Source organism: Eublepharis macularius, chromosome 4, assembly GCF_028583425.1.
Source record: "Eublepharis macularius isolate TG4126 chromosome 4, MPM_Emac_v1.0, whole genome shotgun sequence".
NCBI classification, from domain to species: Eukaryota; Metazoa; Chordata; class Lepidosauria; order Squamata; family Eublepharidae; genus Eublepharis; species Eublepharis macularius.
In genome coordinates this window covers 48874212-48893997 of record NC_072793.1, presented here as the reverse complement: position 1 = coordinate 48893997, position 19786 = coordinate 48874212, and the positions used below count along the sequence as shown (strand labels likewise).

General features: G+C 44.6%; 3 protein-coding genes across 6 annotated transcripts in view; 2 read left to right on the top strand and 1 right to left on the bottom strand.

Moving 5' to 3' along the window:
* The window catches only part of TNPO2 (transportin 2), a 28012-nt gene extending 24573 nt beyond the window's left edge, over nucleotides 1–3439 (top strand). For both annotated transcript variants that reach the window (XM_054976024.1, XM_054976023.1), the window contains exons 24-25: nucleotides 113–243; nucleotides 899–3439. In XM_054976024.1, the coding sequence (XP_054831999.1) occupies nucleotides 113–220 (108 nt within the window). In that variant the 3' untranslated portion in view covers nucleotides 221–243; nucleotides 899–3439. The remainder of the gene's footprint in view (nucleotides 1–112; nucleotides 244–898) is intronic.
* Nucleotides 3440–4492: 1053 nt separating this feature from the next.
* FBXW9 (F-box and WD repeat domain containing 9) lies at nucleotides 4493–14567 on the top strand. Of its 3 annotated transcripts, XM_054978752.1 has the most exons (12): nucleotides 4493–4593; nucleotides 5551–6398; nucleotides 7178–7612; nucleotides 8692–8834; nucleotides 9473–9601; nucleotides 10111–10223; nucleotides 10668–10759; nucleotides 11667–11815; nucleotides 12536–12649; nucleotides 12996–13085; nucleotides 13556–13621; nucleotides 13837–14567. In XM_054978752.1, exons 2-12 carry the CDS (start codon nucleotides 6389–6391, stop codon nucleotides 13909–13911), a joined length of 1416 nt encoding a protein of 471 aa, XP_054834727.1. In that variant the 5' UTR covers nucleotides 4493–4593; nucleotides 5551–6388; the 3' UTR covers nucleotides 13912–14567. The 3 variants fall into 3 exon arrangements, with proteins under 3 accessions (XP_054834727.1, XP_054834729.1, XP_054834728.1); XM_054978754.1 differs by lacking the exon at nucleotides 5551–6398; XM_054978753.1 differs by lacking the exon at nucleotides 4493–4593 and having other exon boundaries at nucleotides 5444–6398; nucleotides 8695–8834.
* A 2755-nt stretch (nucleotides 14568–17322) lies between these two features.
* On the bottom strand, nucleotides 17323–19230 carry LOC129327585 (guanine nucleotide-binding protein G(I)/G(S)/G(O) subunit gamma-7-like). Its single transcript, XM_054976338.1, has 2 exons — nucleotides 19144–19230; nucleotides 17323–17472 (listed from the first exon to the last, which is right to left on the bottom strand). The coding sequence occupies exons 1-2, from the start codon at nucleotides 19228–19230 to the stop codon at nucleotides 17323–17325; spliced, it is 237 nt and encodes a 78-aa protein (XP_054832313.1).
* Between the last annotated feature and the right edge of the window lie 556 nt (nucleotides 19231–19786).

Here is a 19786-nt window from a genome sequence, read left to right as displayed (position 1 = left end):
GGGAACATTCCTTGATTAGCAGCTAGAGCCAGAGCTCCTAGGTTCATTCTGAGTGTGTGAACAGCCTAGTTTGTGAGGAAGGCAGGCATAATGTGGTGGTCTTCCTTCTCAGATTCTTCACGGGTTCAAAGATCAAGTTGGGGAAGAGAATTGGCAGCAGTTCTCAGAGCAGTTTCCTCCGCTTCTGAAGGAGAGGCTCGCTGCATTCTATGGGGTCTAGATAAAGCAGCAAAACCATACTCGGTGAGTTTCAAGCATATGCCAGTAAAACTAGCACTGCAACCCCAGAACTGAATGGTAGGGGAATGGGGAAGCAACAGTGAGGGGAAGGAAGAAAAGTATTAATGGAGGGGAGCTGTTGGAGGTGAAAAAGTTGAAATATGGGTGGTGGTTACTGAAGAAGCTTGATAAGTTATATACTCAGTCATCTCTGTGACATTTGAGCAGAGGATGAAAAGATATGTAGAGAGCAAGTTGCAGACTGATCTATTATAGGTATCATTCCCCTGCCCATGAAGTAGATCAGAAAATATCGAGAGGGATCCTTTTGTAACTGCATAGTCCCCACCTAGTACAAATTCCTCACCCATAAGTTCTCTCATCCTGATGATCAAGATTCAGCCCTTACCATATTTTTTTGCAACACAGTGGTAAGGAATGGATCACCATCGTATAGTTTTAATCTTTGAATGTGCTCATTAATTGTAGCTGCACCTTAGTACTGCTACATGTAGTGGGAGCAGAATGACTTGGTTGCATTGGGCTACACAAGTTTGAATGGGTTCTAGAGCAACTAAGTTCTAGAGCAACTAAGACAGGCTCTGCTGTGTCACATGATACTGTCTTTACTGTCTTCATACCTCTATTAATACCAATCTTTCTTTGTGTCTTCCTTCAGGTTCCTGTGTGCGCTGGGAGGGATACTGGGAACGTCCACAACCCAGTGTTGCAGATCCCTGTTAATGGGGGGTTAGGGAGGACGGGAAGAGCATTGTGGGACATAAATGACTTAGCTCCTCATCTCCTGAAATTTACAAAGTTGGGGGGGAGGGTGGGCCTCCATGACCAATTTAAATCTCACTGGCAGAAGGAAAGGTCTCTTTACTTGGAGACCATTGTTTGTGGATGGGTGGGGTGGGGCTCAGCCCAGGGCTGAGAAAGGGGAGCAATCTTAAACTGCAACACTTGAGAAGGGGATCTAACTAGGGGCCATCATAAAGGACTAGCTAATAATAATAAAGGATAGGGTTTAAGATGCTAAAATGGGATTAAAAGATCTAATGGTTTAAAACCTAGTTGATGAAGAGGGAAGGGTTAAAACTCAATCCAAGGGGATTATACTACTGTATATTTCCAGTCACCGGTGTTCAAGAGATCAGCAATTCACCTTTTTAAGACTGCATGGTGACCAAGAAGTAGACTAGCAAACCTGTGAGTAGCCCATAATGACTAAGTGTAAAGCATTTTCATCTAGGAATCTTAAGGAAACCCACAAGCCCTTTTTGCCATAGCTGCCGTGGCACTGTGCGCTGGATGTAATGCTCGGAGCAAAGGCAGCCTCTGACATTGTGGGGGACCTGCCAGTCATCTAGGGAGCAGTACTTGTCATAAGAAATACTGTTGGAGAAGCATGTCTTTAATTTTTAAGAAGATGCCACAGTGCAATGAATCTGTTACCCTATTGTTCAGCTGTTACTTTGTGACACGGCTATTGCATTACTTCAGCTGTAGGAGGCAGGAGAGAGCAAGGAGGGATATTGAATTCCACCTGGCAGTGAGAAGGACTGACGGTAGATGGCCCAAAGGCCTGCAGAAACGAATGTGCACTTGATGAGTTTTGCATGGAACACAATCTGTTGTGTCCTGCACTCTTGTGGCCAGAGTGGCTTTTGTGTATAAGGGTAAATTACACTTTCTGTCTCAAGAGTTCTGTGCCACATTCGCCACTTTGGTTTACAAAAGGGGGCAGTAAATGTAAGACAGCATAGAGGAATTAATAAAGTAGAGCGCTCCATGCATGGCCAGTGGAAGCTCACAGCTTTTGCTGCATGCTTAACGGGGTTGTCGTCTTAAGGAATTCTCATTAGATCAAATCAGTTTAGCCCCTGGAAATAGAATCCAGGATTTGGTGAATACATTTGTCTTAGTGAAGCCATAGCCTTTTAATGGTAAGTGGAGAGCATGTAATAGGGAAGCAGCCTGTTTTTCCCCAAAGGCAGTTAGATGGAGGAGGGGCAGGAAGGAAGGAACAGAACTGCTTCACCTGGTAAGAGCAACCTCTGGAGAAGGGGGACATGTTGGGGGAGAAACAGTCACCTGGAACATTCTACGAAGTCAGCATTGATGGAGCTTGTGCAAGGAAGTGTTAGGAAGCAGCATATTGAGGAGGCCGACAGAGAGTGGAGCTTATCGCCCCAGCATTCTTCAGAGCAGAGCCCAGTGGAACTTCAGAAGCTTTTAGGACTTGACAGCCAGGCAACTGGGTTGCACTGTGCCTAATGTCCTGCATTACTGTGGTGGTGGGTGATATTAAAGAATATGTGCTGAGGGTGGGCACCCAGCTCTCTTGGAATGAGGAGGGCGTGACACTTAGGGAACAGTGAGGTGAAGTTTTGAACATATTTGTGAGATTGCTCAGTAACTTAAACTTCTCTGACATCCCTTCCCATTTTCTGTCCCTGACCTCTGTTTCACATGTTCTGGTGCTTGAAACTCTCAGAGCTCTGTCGTACAATATGCCGGGGTGTTGTTGTACAGGCTTTGGGATGTGAAAAAGTTTAGCTTGGAGATGGCCCCCAATTGAGGGCTTTCTCCTGATCCTAAAGGTGACTTACTGGCAGTCACCCCTGTACTCCTCTGGAGTAGCTGGTTCAAAGAAATGATAGTAAACTTGCAAATGCATTCCTCGATTTGTCTTTTTAATAGTGTGGAACTTGAGCAGGTCTCTGGAAGCAATCAGCTAGCTCTTTGCATTTTAATGGTTTTATTATAAGTGGTCCCTCTTGTGCCTCATTCTCAACTTCTCCCTATCCAGGGAGGGGGGACCTCCAGAGGGTTCTATTACAGCAGCAATTTGTTTTTAAATGCATGGGCAAGAAGTGTGCACAGATAGTAAGTAGGTGGTATCCTGGCTTGTGCTTCTAAACTACATGCCCAGGAATACAGAAAGAAGGAAGTGAACTCTTCATTCATCTAGTGAAGTTTAAGCTACTTGACATGACTGCCTCTTGAAATGGAATTTGTCTTTTTTGTACAAGTGCTTCTAGTATTGCCTCCTGTTCGTTAATCCTGGATTTGTATATTTGTAAATGTGCCGTAATGTTTCCAATGGTGGAACTGCAGTGTACCTAGTGTTGAAGCAGCTGCTTGCACCTTGCTCAGATGAGATTTTTCTCATTTTATGTATGATTTTTTGTCAACTAAAAACAATTTCTTGTGACTCTAGTTTCCATTTTTCTTGACAGTGTCTTAAGTGAACATTTTTCTTCATTCTTCAGTTAATGTATAATCCTAAACATTCAGTTTTTATTCATCTTTCAATGGCCCTTTGCTGCTATGAGAAGGTGGTCTTACCTTGACATAGGAAGCTGTTTAAGCCACAAGGAGTGCTTCCATACAAAAGTTTGCACCTTCAGTGCTTTCATCTCCAATTAGAGGATTGTGTAACCAAACCATTTGTGTAAGGCTGTACAGAATTACAGCCAGCCAGAAAGAACAGACAAGCAAGATGGATTGGTAGTCTGACTCGGTATATAGTAGCTTGAAGCAAGTAAGTCCAATTGTTAGATATCTCCTGATCTTCTACAAACCCACCACGTTTAGCGCAGACACCTTCAATTTAATCTCAAAAATGGTAGTATTCCTTCCCTCAGAAAGGAAAGGGTGGAAAGCAGGTGATTGTTTAAAGAATTATTTTTAGAAGCACTGAAAAGCCTGCACAGCTCATGAGGTAGACAGGTGTTAAATGGACTGTCCCCAGCCTACTGAATGGTTACATCAAAATATTTGCTGTGGTCTGTGGCAGAATGCTGTTATATCTAATAAAACATACAATTTTAACTCGCCATTTGGCTTACATATTTACCTCACTACTGTAAGTGCCATCTGTGCACCCACCTTCCTCCGCTTCTACTGTTTCTGCAGTTAAGGCTTAGAACGATCTAGGTGCCATCCTGGATGTATACAAACGTGACTATATGCAGCATCTCCTCAGGAACATTGCAACTGCGACCCAGCTGAGAAGCTTTGCCGGCCACGGAGCCCCTAAAACGGCCGTCAGAATTCTAGCCGCATCAGCGGCTTCGAACGTAACGCGCCACGGAGCGGCCTAAAGGCTGTCCTGGAGGTCGCAACGTTTCCGGCCGCCTATTGGCAGGAGGGCTGCCGGCGCTTCCCGGGAGCCCTGGGCGCGTCGTCCCACCCGCGGCGGACGAGCTCGCTGGTCGCGTCACTGGCGGCCGCCGGAAGTGTAGCTCCTTGGCGATGGGGCGCGCCGGTTCCAAGTCCGAGCGGGCGGGCGGGGCGGTGGTGCCTCGGCTCGGGGGTAGAGAGGCGGCGGCTCTCCGCAGCTGGAGGGAAGAAGGGCGCGCAAAGGTGGGTCGCTGGCTCAGCCACTCGGGTCGGCGGGGCGCGCCGCTTGCTGGAGTCCCCCCTTCTCTTCCTTCCTCGCCCGGCCGCTGGATGGCCGCCGCGCTCCTTCTTTCCTGCCCAGAAACGGGGCGGCAGGCAGGGGGCATTTGTCATTCACTGGGGGAAACGCAAGTGGGCCCGATGCACCTTCCAGCCCCCTCCACTGGCCGCTGGCGAGGAAAAGGGCGGCGGCGGCCAGCTTCGCCCTGCCCAAGAGCTCCGCGTCCCTCAGTGGAGCTGGCCGGGAGGAGCGCAGCGGCGTCGGGCTTCGCCCTACTGGTCCCTTCTGCCCTAAAGCGCCCGGCCTGCGCGGTGCGGCCAGCGGGGCAGAGCCTCCTCGCCAGCCCTCTGGCTCTCCGTTGGGTGAGGGGCTTGATGGCAGGAGGGGCCGTTTGGCCTCCCAGGCCGCCCCTGCTTGGAAAGGGACTCGACGTTCCCCCTGACAGCCGCGCAGTGCTGCGAGTTCTATAAGTCGGCCCCTCCTCGTTAGGTGATGGAGGCCGAGGGGACCGCAGGGGCTGAGCGAAGGGGAGGGCAGTGTCCCGTCCTCCTCCTGTCTGACCTTGCTTGGCTCTTCTTTATCTCGAAGAGCCCTGAACTTTGCATAGAGTTTGGGGAAGTAAATTGCCTTTTAGACCACCTGCCATTGTGAAATGAATGCACCTACTAAGGGTTATGAATGATGTCACTCAGGAATGTGCGTTAGGTATGCTTTTTTGTGTTATTTAATCTGAGAATCCTGACTTCCTGACCACTTGTTCTCTCCAGGATTGTGTCAGGTTTTGTCCTTGGAAACTTTGATAAGAGCTTCAAACCTGTTGCTGTGTTTATGAGATTTAATAATCTTATTGGGAGGAGGGGAACTGTTTCTGGATTAGCACAGGAGCCCATGGAAAATCCTGAATGATTCCTCATCCCTAGATCCCTTACAGTCTGGCTTCCACCTGGGACATGGGGTGGAGACGTTGCTGGTCACCCTCACGGATGATCTCTGCAGGCAGCTGGATCGTGGCGGATTGGCGCTGCTGATACTATTGGATTTGTCAGCAGCATTCGATACAGTCGATTACGATCTATTGACCCACCACCTTGCCGATGTGGGGATACGAGGGACTGCCTTACAGTGGCTTGTTTCTTTTCTCCACGGTCGGGGACAGAGGGTGGCACTTGGGGAGAAATTGTCATCCCACCACCCATTGGTGTGCAGTGTCCCTCGGGGCAATACTCTCCCCATTACTGTTTAATGTTTATATGCGCCCCCTCGGCCAGCTGGTGTGGAGTTTTGGACTTGGGTGTCATCGATATGCTGATGACACCCAACTATATCTGATGATGGACAGCTGGTCCAACTGTGCCCCAGATGTCTTGGAGCGTGCCTTCGAAGCTGTGACTGGGTGGTTGGAGCAGAGTCGGTTGAAATTAAATCCCACAAAGATGGAGGTCCTGCATGTGGGTCTGGGGGCTATGGGCACGGGACTCCAGCTTCCCGCTCTTGATGGAGCGCTACTTGCGCTGGCTTCGAGAGTTAGGAGGCTGGGGGTGATCCTGGATGCCTCTTTGACTATGGAGGCACAGGTTGCAGTGGTTGCCCAGTCTTCATTTTTCTGTCTAAGACATGTCCGGCAGCTTGTCCTTTACCTATCAACCCATGACTTAACTGCAGTGATCCAAGCAACGGTCACCTCTAGATTAGACTACTGCAACTTGCTCTAAGCAGGGCTTCCCCTGGGCCTGATCCGGAGGCTACAGCTGGTCCAAAATGCAGCTGCGTGAGTAATTGCAAGGGTCCCGATTAGGGAACATATAACACCTATACTACACCAGCTGCACTGGTTACCAGTTGAGTACTGGGTCCGGTTCAAGGTTTTGGTGTTGACCTATAAAGCCCTATGCGGCCTGGGCCCAGCATATCTGCAGGACCGCCTCTCCCCATATGTACCCCAGAGGATGCTTCGTTCAACAAATAAACAACTGTTGGTGGTCCCTGGCCCAAGGGACGCCTGCCTGGCCTCAACCAGAGCCAGGGCCTTTTCAGTCCTGGTACTGACCTGATGGAACTCTCTGTCTGAGGAAACCAGGGCCCGGCAGGATTTATTATCTTTCTGCTGGGCCTATAAGGCAGAGATGTTCCGCCAGGCATATGGTGGAGGCTAGGTTGGGCCCCCACTGGCCACATTAAAGATCTGTCCACCATCCTACATATGAGCCAGGGCTTGAAAAACAGTATTTTATTGTCGCTATCTGAAGAGAAGCTGTATTGTATAAAGTTGTTTTAATGTTATTTGTATACTGTTTTATCTGTTTTTAACTGTTATTTATGAACATTGAAATGATGTACTCCGCCCTGAGCCTGCCTGGTGGGGAGGGCGGACTAAAAATCTAATCTAATAAATAAATAAAACACCTTGGTATAATTTCCAGCACACATGTTGTTGGTTGCCTTATTAAAAAAAACTTATACCGTTGGTACTTATTGATGGTAAAGCAGCACACGATCCCAGTTTTAGAGATTGTTGCTTTTGTTTCTCTGTTTCTCTTCTCCACATAGCCATGGATGCGGATCCCGATTGTTCTGCTGCACATCAGTCGTCTGACAATGACTCTGACACAGAGAGCAAAACTGATCTGGATGCTCAGGCTCAAGAGTACATTGAACGCGTTCTTGGTCCTCCAGGCCAGCCCACTCAGGCCTCCCAGTGTCTGCCCCTGGAATCTCTCTCAGGAGGTGGGCTGGCCCGAGTGTCTGACCACAAGTCACCTCCTGTAGAGCTAAAAAAGTCTCCAGTCAGTGATGAGACAGTCTCGGGGCTGTTGTCTCTTCCTCTAGAGCTGATCTTGGAGATCTGTTCCTACTTGCAGGCCAGGTTTGTCCTGAGTGTCCTTCCTTTGGTCTGTCAGACACTGAGGGACATTGTGCAGGATGGAGTTATGTGGAGAATTCGCCTGCAGAAGAGGATTGGCAGCTGCTACCCAGTTGTGGAAGGTGGGCTCTAATGCTAACTTCATAGTTGGGTCAATGAGATTCATCACTAGGCTTAATGTGTGTTTTTTTCTCAAGCAGCTTTTTGTGTTTGATAAACTCTTTCCTCTGTGTACTTAGGGTAACCCTGTAGGGTTTCCAAAGAAAGAAATGAACAGAGGTGGTTTGCCATTACTTGCCTGTGCATAGCAACCCTGGACTTTTGGGAAATGAAACCCACACTACTAAATTTACTGTGCTTTTCAGGATCACTTGCAAAGTAACCCTGTGCTACTTTCCCTTCCCAATATAAAATGCAAGAATACTGTAGCAGTAAACAATAAAATTATTATTATCGACTCTCCTTTGTTTAGCATTTATAAACACATAGCTGCTGTTCTACTACAGACCAATATGGCTGACATGAAGGCGTTTATTTTTTCTCAAGGACAGGATATTAAGAACACTACTGAAACAGTAAGAAGCATGTACATGTTTGCAGATTTGAAAACTAAAAACAAATTTGCAGGCCTACTTTGTTCAAGAATCTGTCGTTATAGTCAGATTCCCTGACAACCCAGTGACATTCCATAGTAGAGTGGGAATTTAGAACTTGGTTCTCCCAGAAACCAGTTTATGGTTTATTGTTAATGTTGGTAAGTAACTTTGGAACCTTTTGAGCTGTGTGTGTGTATGTGTATTTTTTATGACCAAATTCTTGGGTGGCTGTGAAAAAGTTCCTTTTTAACCTTTCTGCCTCTTTTCTTCGTCTTCCCTGTTGTAAGTAGAAAACAATCCCTTTTATTTTTCAGAGAGTTGCACAATGCTCAGCACTAGCTGTGTTCTTGACATGACACTGATAAGGTTGAGCTGTTGAGCCTGGAATTAAAGATCCTGCCTTTCATTTCCAAAAGTGGTGTCTGAACTGATCACAACCCAATTCTGTTGTGAAGCAGCTACTTTTTAGTTGTAGACATTCTTTGTTATTTTATTTGTGTTGTGTTAATTTATTTAGGAAAATGGTGTATAGCTATTCCAAATAAAATTTGTTTGCATTGCTTGAGATTGTCTTACATAGCTGCATTCCTTTATCCGTGTTTCAGTAGATGACAAATTTAACTGGCCAGCTGCCTGCATTGAACTAGAGGAACATCTCCAGCAGTGGGCAGAAGATGGCAAGAATACAGAGTACTTTTCTCTAGCTGATGGGCACTTTGCTTCAGTTGACGCTGTGCTGCTCCTCCAGGTAAAAACTGCTTGATTTCTGAGCTGCTGTACTAGAGCAGTATTACTGCTTGACATAACAGGTCTTTCCATTTGCACATAGCCAGTCATGAATTTTTTTTATCAGGATCCTGAACACTTCATTTAGATTGGTCAAAACATCTTTGTGGTGAATCACCTGGGAGGGGACTTTTCTCGAATCAGTCCAGTCAGACTGACAGTGGAGATTCCTGTTTTTATATGCTGCATTCACTTTCTTTTGGAGACCTTGGGACAGAGGTCTGATCCTCTCAGCCTTAGAACGTTGGTCTACATACATTGACTGCTTTTTAAAAAAACTTCCAGACTTTATGCTTGCTGCAGTGAGTTTGAATATTACCCAGTTAGCACCTGTTGACGCTCCTGCTATGACCTGCTAAGCTCTTTCTGCCTTTGTTTATACTGCCCATTTGAATCCTTTCCTTGATGTTTAACACCCTGAATTATTTGTCTGATTATTCCAGATATTGCATTCAGGATTATCTGTGCAGATGTAATGATTGCATAATTTTTCTTTAGGCAGAGATCAGGTTTGGGCTGCCTGTCCTGACCTGCCCCCCCCCTTCAGAAGGGACACTGGCTTATTTTTTCTAGATGTTAATTCATTCTTTTCTCACCTAGGGTGGGGAGCTCTGTGTCTCAGGTTCTCGGGACCGAAATGTCAACTTGTGGGACCTGAGGCAGTTGGGCAAAGCCCCAGAAAAAGTGCTCGTGAAGGCTCTAGGAACGGAGCGCAATGGGACGCACAAGGTAATCGGAATCTGCAGCCTTGAATTGCTCGCTCAAGAGGGGTTAGTATTTTTTTATTTCTAAAGGTTATCCTAGCAAAGTTAATACTATTACTGGTAACTTTGTACATAGGCTAGAATAACATTTAGAAATTAAAAAACCCTACCACCAAAATATTTAGAGACCCAAAAAACAAAATTAAAAATTACAACTAGGAATTGCATAATATTAGCCACAAATTTCCATCAGCCTTCAAAAGTCAAAATCAAAACAAGCTGTCAGTCCACTCAAGAAATGGAGCTGTTACTTAAACTATCTCATCCCGGTTTCTCACACCTAAACAAGTGTGAGAGATCAAGTTTACCCGGTTTATAGTATGTGGAACTATTACTTGCTTTAGGGCAGTTACAATAATAAAAGGTAGATGGAGGGAATTGCCACATGTTTTTGTGTGCCACTGGCATGAGATTGCGTTGCATCTAAAAAGTTGGAGAGAAGGCTGAAACAGGTCTTAACTCTTTCCCTGTTAGGGATGGGTATGGTCACTGGCTTCAAGAGATGACCGGGTGTGCTCAGGCTCCTGGGATAGCACAGTGAAGCTTTGGGACATAGCTGCTGATGGGCAGCAGTTTGGAGAACTCAGGTAATGTGGCACTAGCAGCCTTTCCTGGGGGTTGTATTTGGGCATGTGAAGTAAGAATGGCAGGATCTGGAGTTCTTCTACATGCTCTGCTGAATAAGGGGACCCATCTCAACATTCTGGGTTCTTGAGGATGGGAAAAGGGGATCATCAGAGAAAAATATGTAAACACTTGTATATGGAAAACCATTATTTCTGATTTTGGGAGTGAGAGATAGCAAAGCAGGCAGAAGGCTAGTTTCCAGCCAGTGTAGCAGTAACTGTAAATACGATATTGCCTGTTTCGCTATCATCTCATAAGGCAGATGATGTTACATAACTGTAGGAGACAGCAAAATATACATCAGCTTATTCCTCTTGCAAAACATGACAAGCAAAAGAGAGCTGTGGCTAAGCAGAGGTGTACTGGCAATCTGGCACTTCATCTGATTTTCTTCCTCATCCTAGAGGGAAAGCAGCTGTGTTGTGCCTTTCTTACCTGCCTGACATCCTGGTCACGGGAACCTATGACAAGAAAGTGACAGTATATGACCCACGAGGTTAGTGCCAGCTATTTTCAATAGTGCTGGTGCCTTGACTGGTCAAACCTTCTTCCTTTCAGTGCCTTCATTCTGTACTTTGGACAGGTCCATGATGCACTTTCTCCTTGCATTGTCCTTTTATTTCCTTGACATTCTGCCTCCCTTCCCCTCCAGTCCATTTAGTCAGCTGAGAATGAAAATCAAATCTACCCAGCTCAAATCAGGAGCTTGGTTAAACGCAGTCACAGTTGCATGTATCTGATGTATGTGGAACTAAGGATATACAGAAAAGCTATTTATTTTCTTAATGGAAAAGAGAAAGACAGATGCAGACATTTAGAAAGGCAGTGGTGTACCCCCCCCCCCAAATCAGGCATCTTTGCATTGAGATGATGTACACAGTTAGCATTCAACCCCGTCCTTCTGCTCTCTTAATTAGAAAGCTCACTGTGTGGAAATTGTGGTTCCTAATTGCATCTTGATGGCCCAGTCTCATCAGAGCTGAGAAACTAAGCAGAGTCAGCCCTAGTTGGCACTTTGATGGCAGACCACCAAAGAAGTCCAGGCTTGCTATGCAGAGGCAAGTAATGGCAAACCACCTCTGTTCATTTCCTTCTTTGGAAACCCTACAGGGTTACCATAAGTCGGCAGCTACTTGACAGCACTTTCCACCAAGTGCACTTGCCTGGGCTAGCAAAAGGTGACCAAACAGTGGGCTAGCCTTGCCCCAGTTTAGTTGGGAAAGAACTCATCAGAATACTCCCAGAGAAAGCTCTATCCTCTCTTCTTTGCAGTTATTGCAAGGAGATGTGACCGATTAGGGACCGGCCATGTGTGAGGTGTTGGCTGATCAAACCTCCTGTTTTGTGAAGCCCGTGTTAGTAACTGTGCACTTGAGATGCATCTTTTGGCCTCTCTCCCACAGCTTCTCAACCCCTAGTAAAAAGCCGCAAGCTCCATTCCAGTGCGGTCCTGTCCCTTGCAGCTGATGAGCACTTCATCATCTCTGGAAGTGAGGATCGGACACTGGTGTTTTTTGACAGGAGGGCCAACAGTGTCCTTCAGAGGCTACAGGTGAGACATCCGAGCGTCTTGTTTTCCTGATGAGGATAGCCAAGCATACTGTGGGAAAGAGCCCAGTTTGTACCTGTTTTCTCTTGAATTTGTAATGAATCTTTGATCCTCCATTCTAAATTTGGATGCTTGGTTATTTCTGTTTTTATGATTGATTTCAAGTTGTATTTTAATTAATGTTGTATCCCGTCCTGAACCCACTTGCAGGGAGGGTAGGTTAAAAATAAAATAAAAAATAAAATAAATAAATAAAACTTTTGAGTTTGTGGCAGGGTTGCACCATAAACTACAGCTTTGTGTCTAGCTTGAAAGTTGTTGTGATTATTATTTAATGGCAGTTCCAACTGTGGTCCCCCCCCTCAAATGTGTGATCTCTTCCTCCACATACATGGTACTATTCCCTGTAGAGAGATGGTATTTCATTTTACTTGGAGTCTTGCTGATCTTCATGTTTACCACTAGGATTTTTTTCCAAGGTTGTATTGGCAATCATTTCTGAGCATCTTTTACTTTCCACTGCACCATGTGTGGCTTGATTTAGTTGTTTAACTAAACTACCAACAGATATCTTTTGTATATCTTGATTCAAGTCCAGTGGCACCTTGGAGACCAACAAGATTTTCTGGTTATAAGCTTTCAAGAGTCAAAGTTTTAGATACATCCGTGTGTGATGGTTTATTCCTCCTTTTGGCAGTGACCTCTATTTCTTTCCTTCCACAGCTGGACTCCTATCTCCTCACCATGTCATACCAGGGTTCTCAGCTGTGGGCTGGAGACAACCATGGGCTGCTGTATGTGTTTCAGAACCAAGGGGGCAGCTTTCAACACATAAGGGTATGCTAGGAAAAGTTGGATCTCAGGGAAGCAGGGAAAGATTATACTTCTCATTTACACCTACAAAATAAGCTGTGCCTTTATAAGCATAGATAAGACACTACTTTAAGTAGCTTGTGGTGATATTTTAAACACCGCTAAGATTCACAGTAGAAATCTCATGTTTGGGGTGGTTTTTGTTCTGCCAACCACAACAAAAGATAGAATGTAAGCTAGAAAGCGATTTCCTCAAAACTGGAATGAAAGGGCCTGACCATAGACAATGCAGGTACTGTAAGATGAAGCAAGCATGCCTGCATTGGCTGCCATGGCACATTCAGAGCCTCACTCTTTCTTCTCTCTGCAGCACTTTGATGTGGGTCACCGCTCTCAGATCACTGGAGTCCAACTCTCGGTGGGCAAACTGTACACAACTTCTACTGACAAGACGCTGCGTGTAAGAGTTGTACCTAAGTTACAGGCCTGTGAACCATAGGCAGTCTTAGGTCCAATTTTTCTTCTCATCCTGAATGTATGGGAGCAAAGCCAGACTTCACCATCTTCCTCAGCTTTGTAATGCAGATAAAATGTTTGTTAGCTCAAGGGAACTAGAACTCTGGTCATCAGCTATGAATTGTGAAAGGTGTGAGAGGACTAATGGCTTAGAACAGAAGCGATGAAGGATGGCAAGGGCCACCTTAAGCTGAGTTCCCTGTCTCAGTTTACAGGCAAATGCCCTCAGAGTATACTGTCTGTCTTCATCAGTCTCATATCTTTTTGTGGAGCTGAACTCTGTTAGGTTGCAGTGGTTCAAAATCCATCTGTTATATTCCCCGTTCCTTTCTTTGTGTTTGCTATAGTAAATCAACGTCTTTCTGTCAAGAGTTCCAGCTTCAAGCTCTCAATCCCTCGTATTTCTCTTTCCAGGTCCATATTCCCACAGATCCACCAAAGGCCATCTGTTCACGGACACACAACTACATGCTAAGTGGGGTAAGGGCAATTGGATGGGGGGAGGCAATGCTGTTAAAAGGTATTTCAGGCAGTTTTCATGGGAGCCCCCCTGGGAGCCAGGGTGTGCTTAGAATTGGGGGCTTTTGGAGCTGTTTTTTTCCTTTGAGGTTAGACACCCAGGGAACCTTTTTTGAGATTAGCACCATCTGCTGGGCTAATTCCCCAACCACTTTTCCTCTTCTCTTCTTTTGCAGATTAGCGTTGAAGGGAACATAGCAGTAGCTGCCTCAGGTGGTCTCTCTTTGGAGGTCTGGAGACTCCGTGTGTGATGAAGAGTCAGCCATGGATCCAGACCTGCAGCTACAGGGGTGCCAAGTTTTGCAGCTTGGACAACCTCCTGTTGGGGACTAGAGTCCTGGTTCCTGTTGAGCTTTAGGTTGTTTGTATGCACTATGGAATTGTGAAGTCACAGGCTTCAGCCTGGGCTTGTTCTAGAGGCTTATACAGTGATGAATACGTCAGTACACATCCAAGCTCCTCTTTCTCCCTAGCATGTGCCCACTTACAATCTCTGTCTCCTGGGTGGGCACTCTTGCTGGGCGGGCACTCATTGCTAAGCCTGCTGTACAGGCTGGAGCAGAGCTGCCTGTTGAGCGGTGTGGCGGATAAGGAGAACATGCTGGTCCTGCGGCTGAACCCTATAACATTCCAGGCACAGTTCTAGCCCTGAGAACAACTTGAAGTGGGGGGGGGGCGGGGGGGGCACACAGAATAGAGGCTGGAGTTTGCAGTCAGGCATAAATTACCTTCTAGCCACCAAATTCTGGTCCATGTTTACATTTTTATTAAAGATGTTCTGTTGTGGTGGCTGATGTGTTGTAATGGTGGATTGTTTATTTCTCACGGCTCGTAGCCTGCCTTTTAAATGCCGCTGCCTTGCATTTCTTGGTTTGGAAATAAGACAGTGTATTGAAGAACTTGACTGTGTTTTTCTTACCAGCTCTGTTATTTCCATACTAGCACATTTTTCAAGAGCAGGAGGAAGCCAGCTGCAATGAGGCACAGATTAAGGGGGGATTTCTAATCCAATTATTTGAATGCAAATTCCTTTGAAATTTGTGGAACATACTTTCCATACAAGTATAGAACTTGTGATACAAATGGACAAGACAGGTATGCTACTGGATTTATCCACATCCACTTGCTTAATTTTTGAGCTCTCTCTGGCCCAAGAATTGGTAACTCTTATGTGTAAATAATTCAAAAGTACGTATGTGTATTCCTAAGCACATTATGTACTAAAATACTTTTCACATTTCTTGTAAAGTTGGATTTCTAGGTCTCTTCTTTGCCTAGGCAATCTTTAAAAAAACACTCCTAAAAATCTGGCAAAATACAAATGGACACTAACTTTTGGACTTCCAGTGCTGCTCAACTCATTTACCCTTCCATAGCCAAGCAGCCTAGTTCCCACTAAGAGGCAGCCTAGACTAACCTTCTTATAAGGAAAAGAGTTCCACAACAGCGTAATAACCCAACAGATATCTGTATACATACATGTTTTATGCAAATGCAGATTACAGAGTTAGTTTAACCAAGGCCACTTAATCGCACTGAGAGCCATCACGGACTCTGACAAAGATTCCCTCTGCCATCCCCGTACCACCTTGCTTAATTAGAGCAGGTTGCTGCTGTTTCTTCTTCCTGGGCCGCAAAAGCACCATGTCCTTGTCTCTGGCTTCCATGAGACAGCCTGAGCATCTGGAGTCTTGTACCATTAGCTCATCCCTGTTTGGTAGATCTGAAAAAAATCCACAAGAAAGGGAGAGGTATTTCAAGGATGTAGGGCACAGGTGGGTTAAGGATTTATACATATTCTCCACACTTTGGAATTGCTTGATGTAACCTCCTAGCAGGGAACTACTGATTTGCATTATTCAACTAAAGGGTACATTTCAAGTATAGCACCTTACAGTGTTTTAGGACTGGGGCTATGGGATTATGTTATGTCTCAAATGTGAGGAAAAACAGATATTTTCATCCAGACTTAGATGAAAGTGTTTGTAGTCATTGTCCTGGTTTGGTAATTGACCCAATGGGTATGTTTTGCGGATTGTGTAAAGCCCTGCTCATGGAGTTGTTAGCAATTAACTAACATAGGAGAGTATCATGGTTTCAGGTTGTGGCTCTGTCCTACATCTTTGGAATTACTGGAGTGTAGAGGTCAGTAAAATATCACTAATTGGTCCCTTATAGGTTTGCAATGAAGCATCCAGGTATGCTGCTATTTAAGACTGATGATTGAACTAAGTGGATAATTGGCCTGATGCAATCCAGTAGTTCTGCAAAATTACAGGCCCGCAATACAAATGAGGCTTGGTAAGACTATATACTTTTTTTTTGTTCTCCGCCATTCTACAGCAATCCTGTCTTACTGATACTAGCAAACCATTGGAACTCTTTCCTAGAACTGTGGAACAGGTTCTGGTGATCCAGCCCAAGTCAAGACTGAAACCATTCGAGCTTCCAAAAAAAGCTTGAACATGATTTTTAGTCATGGCATGTGAGTGGAGGCACATCAAAGGAATAAAATACATCCACAGCCAGATTTCTGGGATGAGGAAAGACCCCAAGGAAATAACCATTTGAGTCACACACGTCCCAAAAAGCACTTCTTTCACTGTCTACTGTGATTTTTAAGGAGGAGGCAGGTGAAGTACTCAAACTGTTTCCCTGAGTATATAAAGGTTGGAGACTGATCGTCTTGCCCCTTCATAGCCACTGCTGGAAAAGAGGAATTGGAAAGTGTTCCATTTCCTTTCGTTTGTACGGCCAGAGATTGGGTATGACTGGAAGAACTGAACTTGTATAGCCTAGATCTCTTCCCATGCATTTGCATGCTTGGTGCCCCACAGGGCAGAGATTACTAGGAGGGTTGCAAGGTTTCATAAAGAGTTGTGCTTTCAAAATAGAACTGCTTTTCATAGCGATATCGGTAACAGATTTTAGGGAAAGTAAATCTTGCTTTTATTTCCATTTTTGTCTTGCTTTCAGGCCAGTGCAGGTGGGGGGGGTGGGTAACAGTTAAAAATTCAGAGCACAATGCAAAACAAATATCAAATATCTAGATATACACACTATGAACAGTAAAATATGTGAGGTTGATTAGTAATATCTGGTTATATTTCGGCCATATACTCTTATGTAAAACACACACAAACCAAGGGCAACCCTAAGGGCAGAACTCAAACAAACACACAACAATAGCCCAGGGACCAACAATTCAGTGAAACTACAATAGATACCAAAATTGAAAAATATTATAATTCTGAACAATGAAACAGTGAAAAGTAGCTTTAAATGTAATTACAAACAACCATCTCAGTGGAATAAGTACAGAGACCAGTCTTAGTCAATTTCACAAGACCAAGCCTCCCAAGACCAAAAACACAATAAAGTCAGTCCATCACATAGTTGGTCTTGTGAAATTGACTAAGACTGGTCTCTGTACTTATTCCACTGAGATGGTTGTGATTACATTTAAAGCTACTTTTCACTGTTTCATTGTTCAGAATTATACTATTTTTCAATTTTGGTATCTATTGTAGCTTCACCATATACTCTTATGTGGCATTTCCTGCATTGTCTGATTTGAGAGGAAGGAAAACTAGCCCTGCTTCATGTTGAACAATTTGGGGGAATGATTTAGGTCAACAATACATAAGGGCTGGAAAAACATGTTAAGAGGGATGCTTCAATTCCCTCATGCTATAGCACACATCTTTTTTCTCTTTGAAGGGGTTGGAAGAGGCTGGGATGCCAATCAGCAGTGGATCGTTCTTGACATGTTCTAGGCAATATTGCATCAAGTCACTGGCTGCTTTAGACACCTGAAAGGAGAACAAAGAGTTGTGAGCTAATCCTCCTGGAGAGGGGAATAGGGGTCCATTTTTGGTGTGGGAAGGAATGGAGTATTAGTGCAGGTGGTGAGAATTAACTGTTTTCTGTTAATGACTGATCTCGCTTCAGGAAATTCTGGGTTTAAATTTCACCTCCAATTAAAAAAAAAGAGTAACAGATCCTTAGTACACAATGTGGAAAACAAGGCAGTTCAGATTTTGACGTTGATCAAGATTCAAGTTCCTCCAACGGTCAGGAAATCCTTACAAAAGTGAATGGAATATTCATAAGATCCCCATAACGGTTTCTAGGATGTTTTAAAACCAGCACACAGTCATCATTACTTTGGTTTTATGCATGATGCTGTAACACCTCTATTCACATTGAGATACATTTAGATATATTTTTAAAGTTCTTTTGCATGTCATTTAACTACTGCTGCAACTTTACACAATGATTATAAACAAGCTATTCTCTCGTACTGACTCTCCAATATGAGGATATTTATCGTACAAGGTAATGTATGTGATGCCCTTGAAATGCTCCAAAATACTATGCAAGTGCTAAGTATTAGTAGTCATATTATTTCCTGAAAACTGATTATAACACAGCCCCCTTGCAAGTTTATACTGCCCAGTTTAAACTAGCAGCAGTGAATGAAAACTGAGCTAAAATTGCTCCGCTGGAAGAGATGACCCTCTTGTGCCTAATATACAGAGGAAGAGTTTTCTTGACTCTTGTGAAACTCTTCCTGCCACAGAGCCAGTGCAACCGTCCTTGCAGATGACTCTCCTTGATAGGGATTATTCCTTCAGACTTGCTTTTATGACCAGAGAACCATTGTGATATTGAGAGACATGCTGCTGCCATCAGTCCACGCAACAAGACAAGTCCCAGGGGCTGCTTTCTGATTAGGTGATCATGAGAGATGGACAGAAGGAATAGATGTTGCATCCTCTATTGGAATTCACACAGAAATCCTCCTAAAGTAGAACTCTTGCCCAAAACATACTAATCATGATCCAAATAAAGTTCTTTGAAACTTAAATGGGATTTAAGATTAACTGCTTTGAATAGCTGGTTTCCTAATAACCCAATTGGGTCCAATGTCTCTGGCTTAAGATATACATACAGCACTTCAGAATTTCACTTGGTTCTGGCCCTTCATTCCTAGGGCACTACCTAGGGTCACTGTATTCTAGCCAAAGTCTTGGAAAGCTAAGGGGCCACGGCTCAGTGGAGGAACCTCTGCTTTGCACAAAGAAGGTCCCAGGTTCAATCTCTGGCATCACCAGTTAAAAGAAGCAGGTAGTTGGTGATGAGAAAGATCTCTGCCAGAGACCCTGGAGAGCTGTTGCCGGTCTGAGTAGAAAATATGGATCTTAATGGACTAAGGGCTTGATTCAGTGTAAGGTATGTGTGTTCATGTGTGGAGATGATGGGTATTCTCACTACCCCATCTAGCTGTTGGAAACAGAAAGGAGTCAGGGCTATGATTGTTCCCAGCACCTCTAACTTTGATCTAAATCCCAAGAATCTTTTATCTATTTATGTGTATGCAGCCTAAGGGGCTGACTTTTTCTGCACTTTCATGTGAGACCGTTGCAGAGGGTTTTTCTCTCAAACCCACAATCCCAATAGGTTTTATAATACACAATTACCATCATCCTCTCCAACCCAGCCTCAGCCTGCAGCAGTTTCATAGCCTGATGGCCCTGACTGGCATTGGTGGTTGCTTTCTCCGACATTAAAGCAGGACTCTCCAATAGGACAGACAGCCTGAAACAGCAACAGGACCATCTGGATGAGGCCTAGATAACCCTCAGTTGCTACCTGGTGTCTGTTCATTGCCACTGAAAGTCAACCACTTCTTGACTGGGTGGTGGCAGGTTTGTGGACTGCTTGTCTTTCTCTTCCCTGGTTTCCTAATAACAGGTTTTCCCGAAAACAAAACCTTGTACTAAGCTTGAAGCAAGCCTATGCCAAACTTTGAGTAGATCATCACTGAGTGATAAGAGTTGGTGCTAGAATCCAGACACTAGTCGCATCCTTTCCAGCTATTAGATGCTTCCAAAGGGGCAAGACCCCTTAAACCCAGCAGTCATGGTGACGGCAGCTATATAACCGATGCATTCCAGACCTTGCTTCACTGTTAAACATTTTACTACAGATTAGAAGTAAGAAGCCAAGCTCTTTTGCACTCATTTTTAATTAAAAATCCTTAGGGTCATAGTGAAAAAATGTAAAGACTTTTCTTTAATCTAGAGCAAACTGTGTTGCCTTCTTAGCATTCTCTAAATTTGG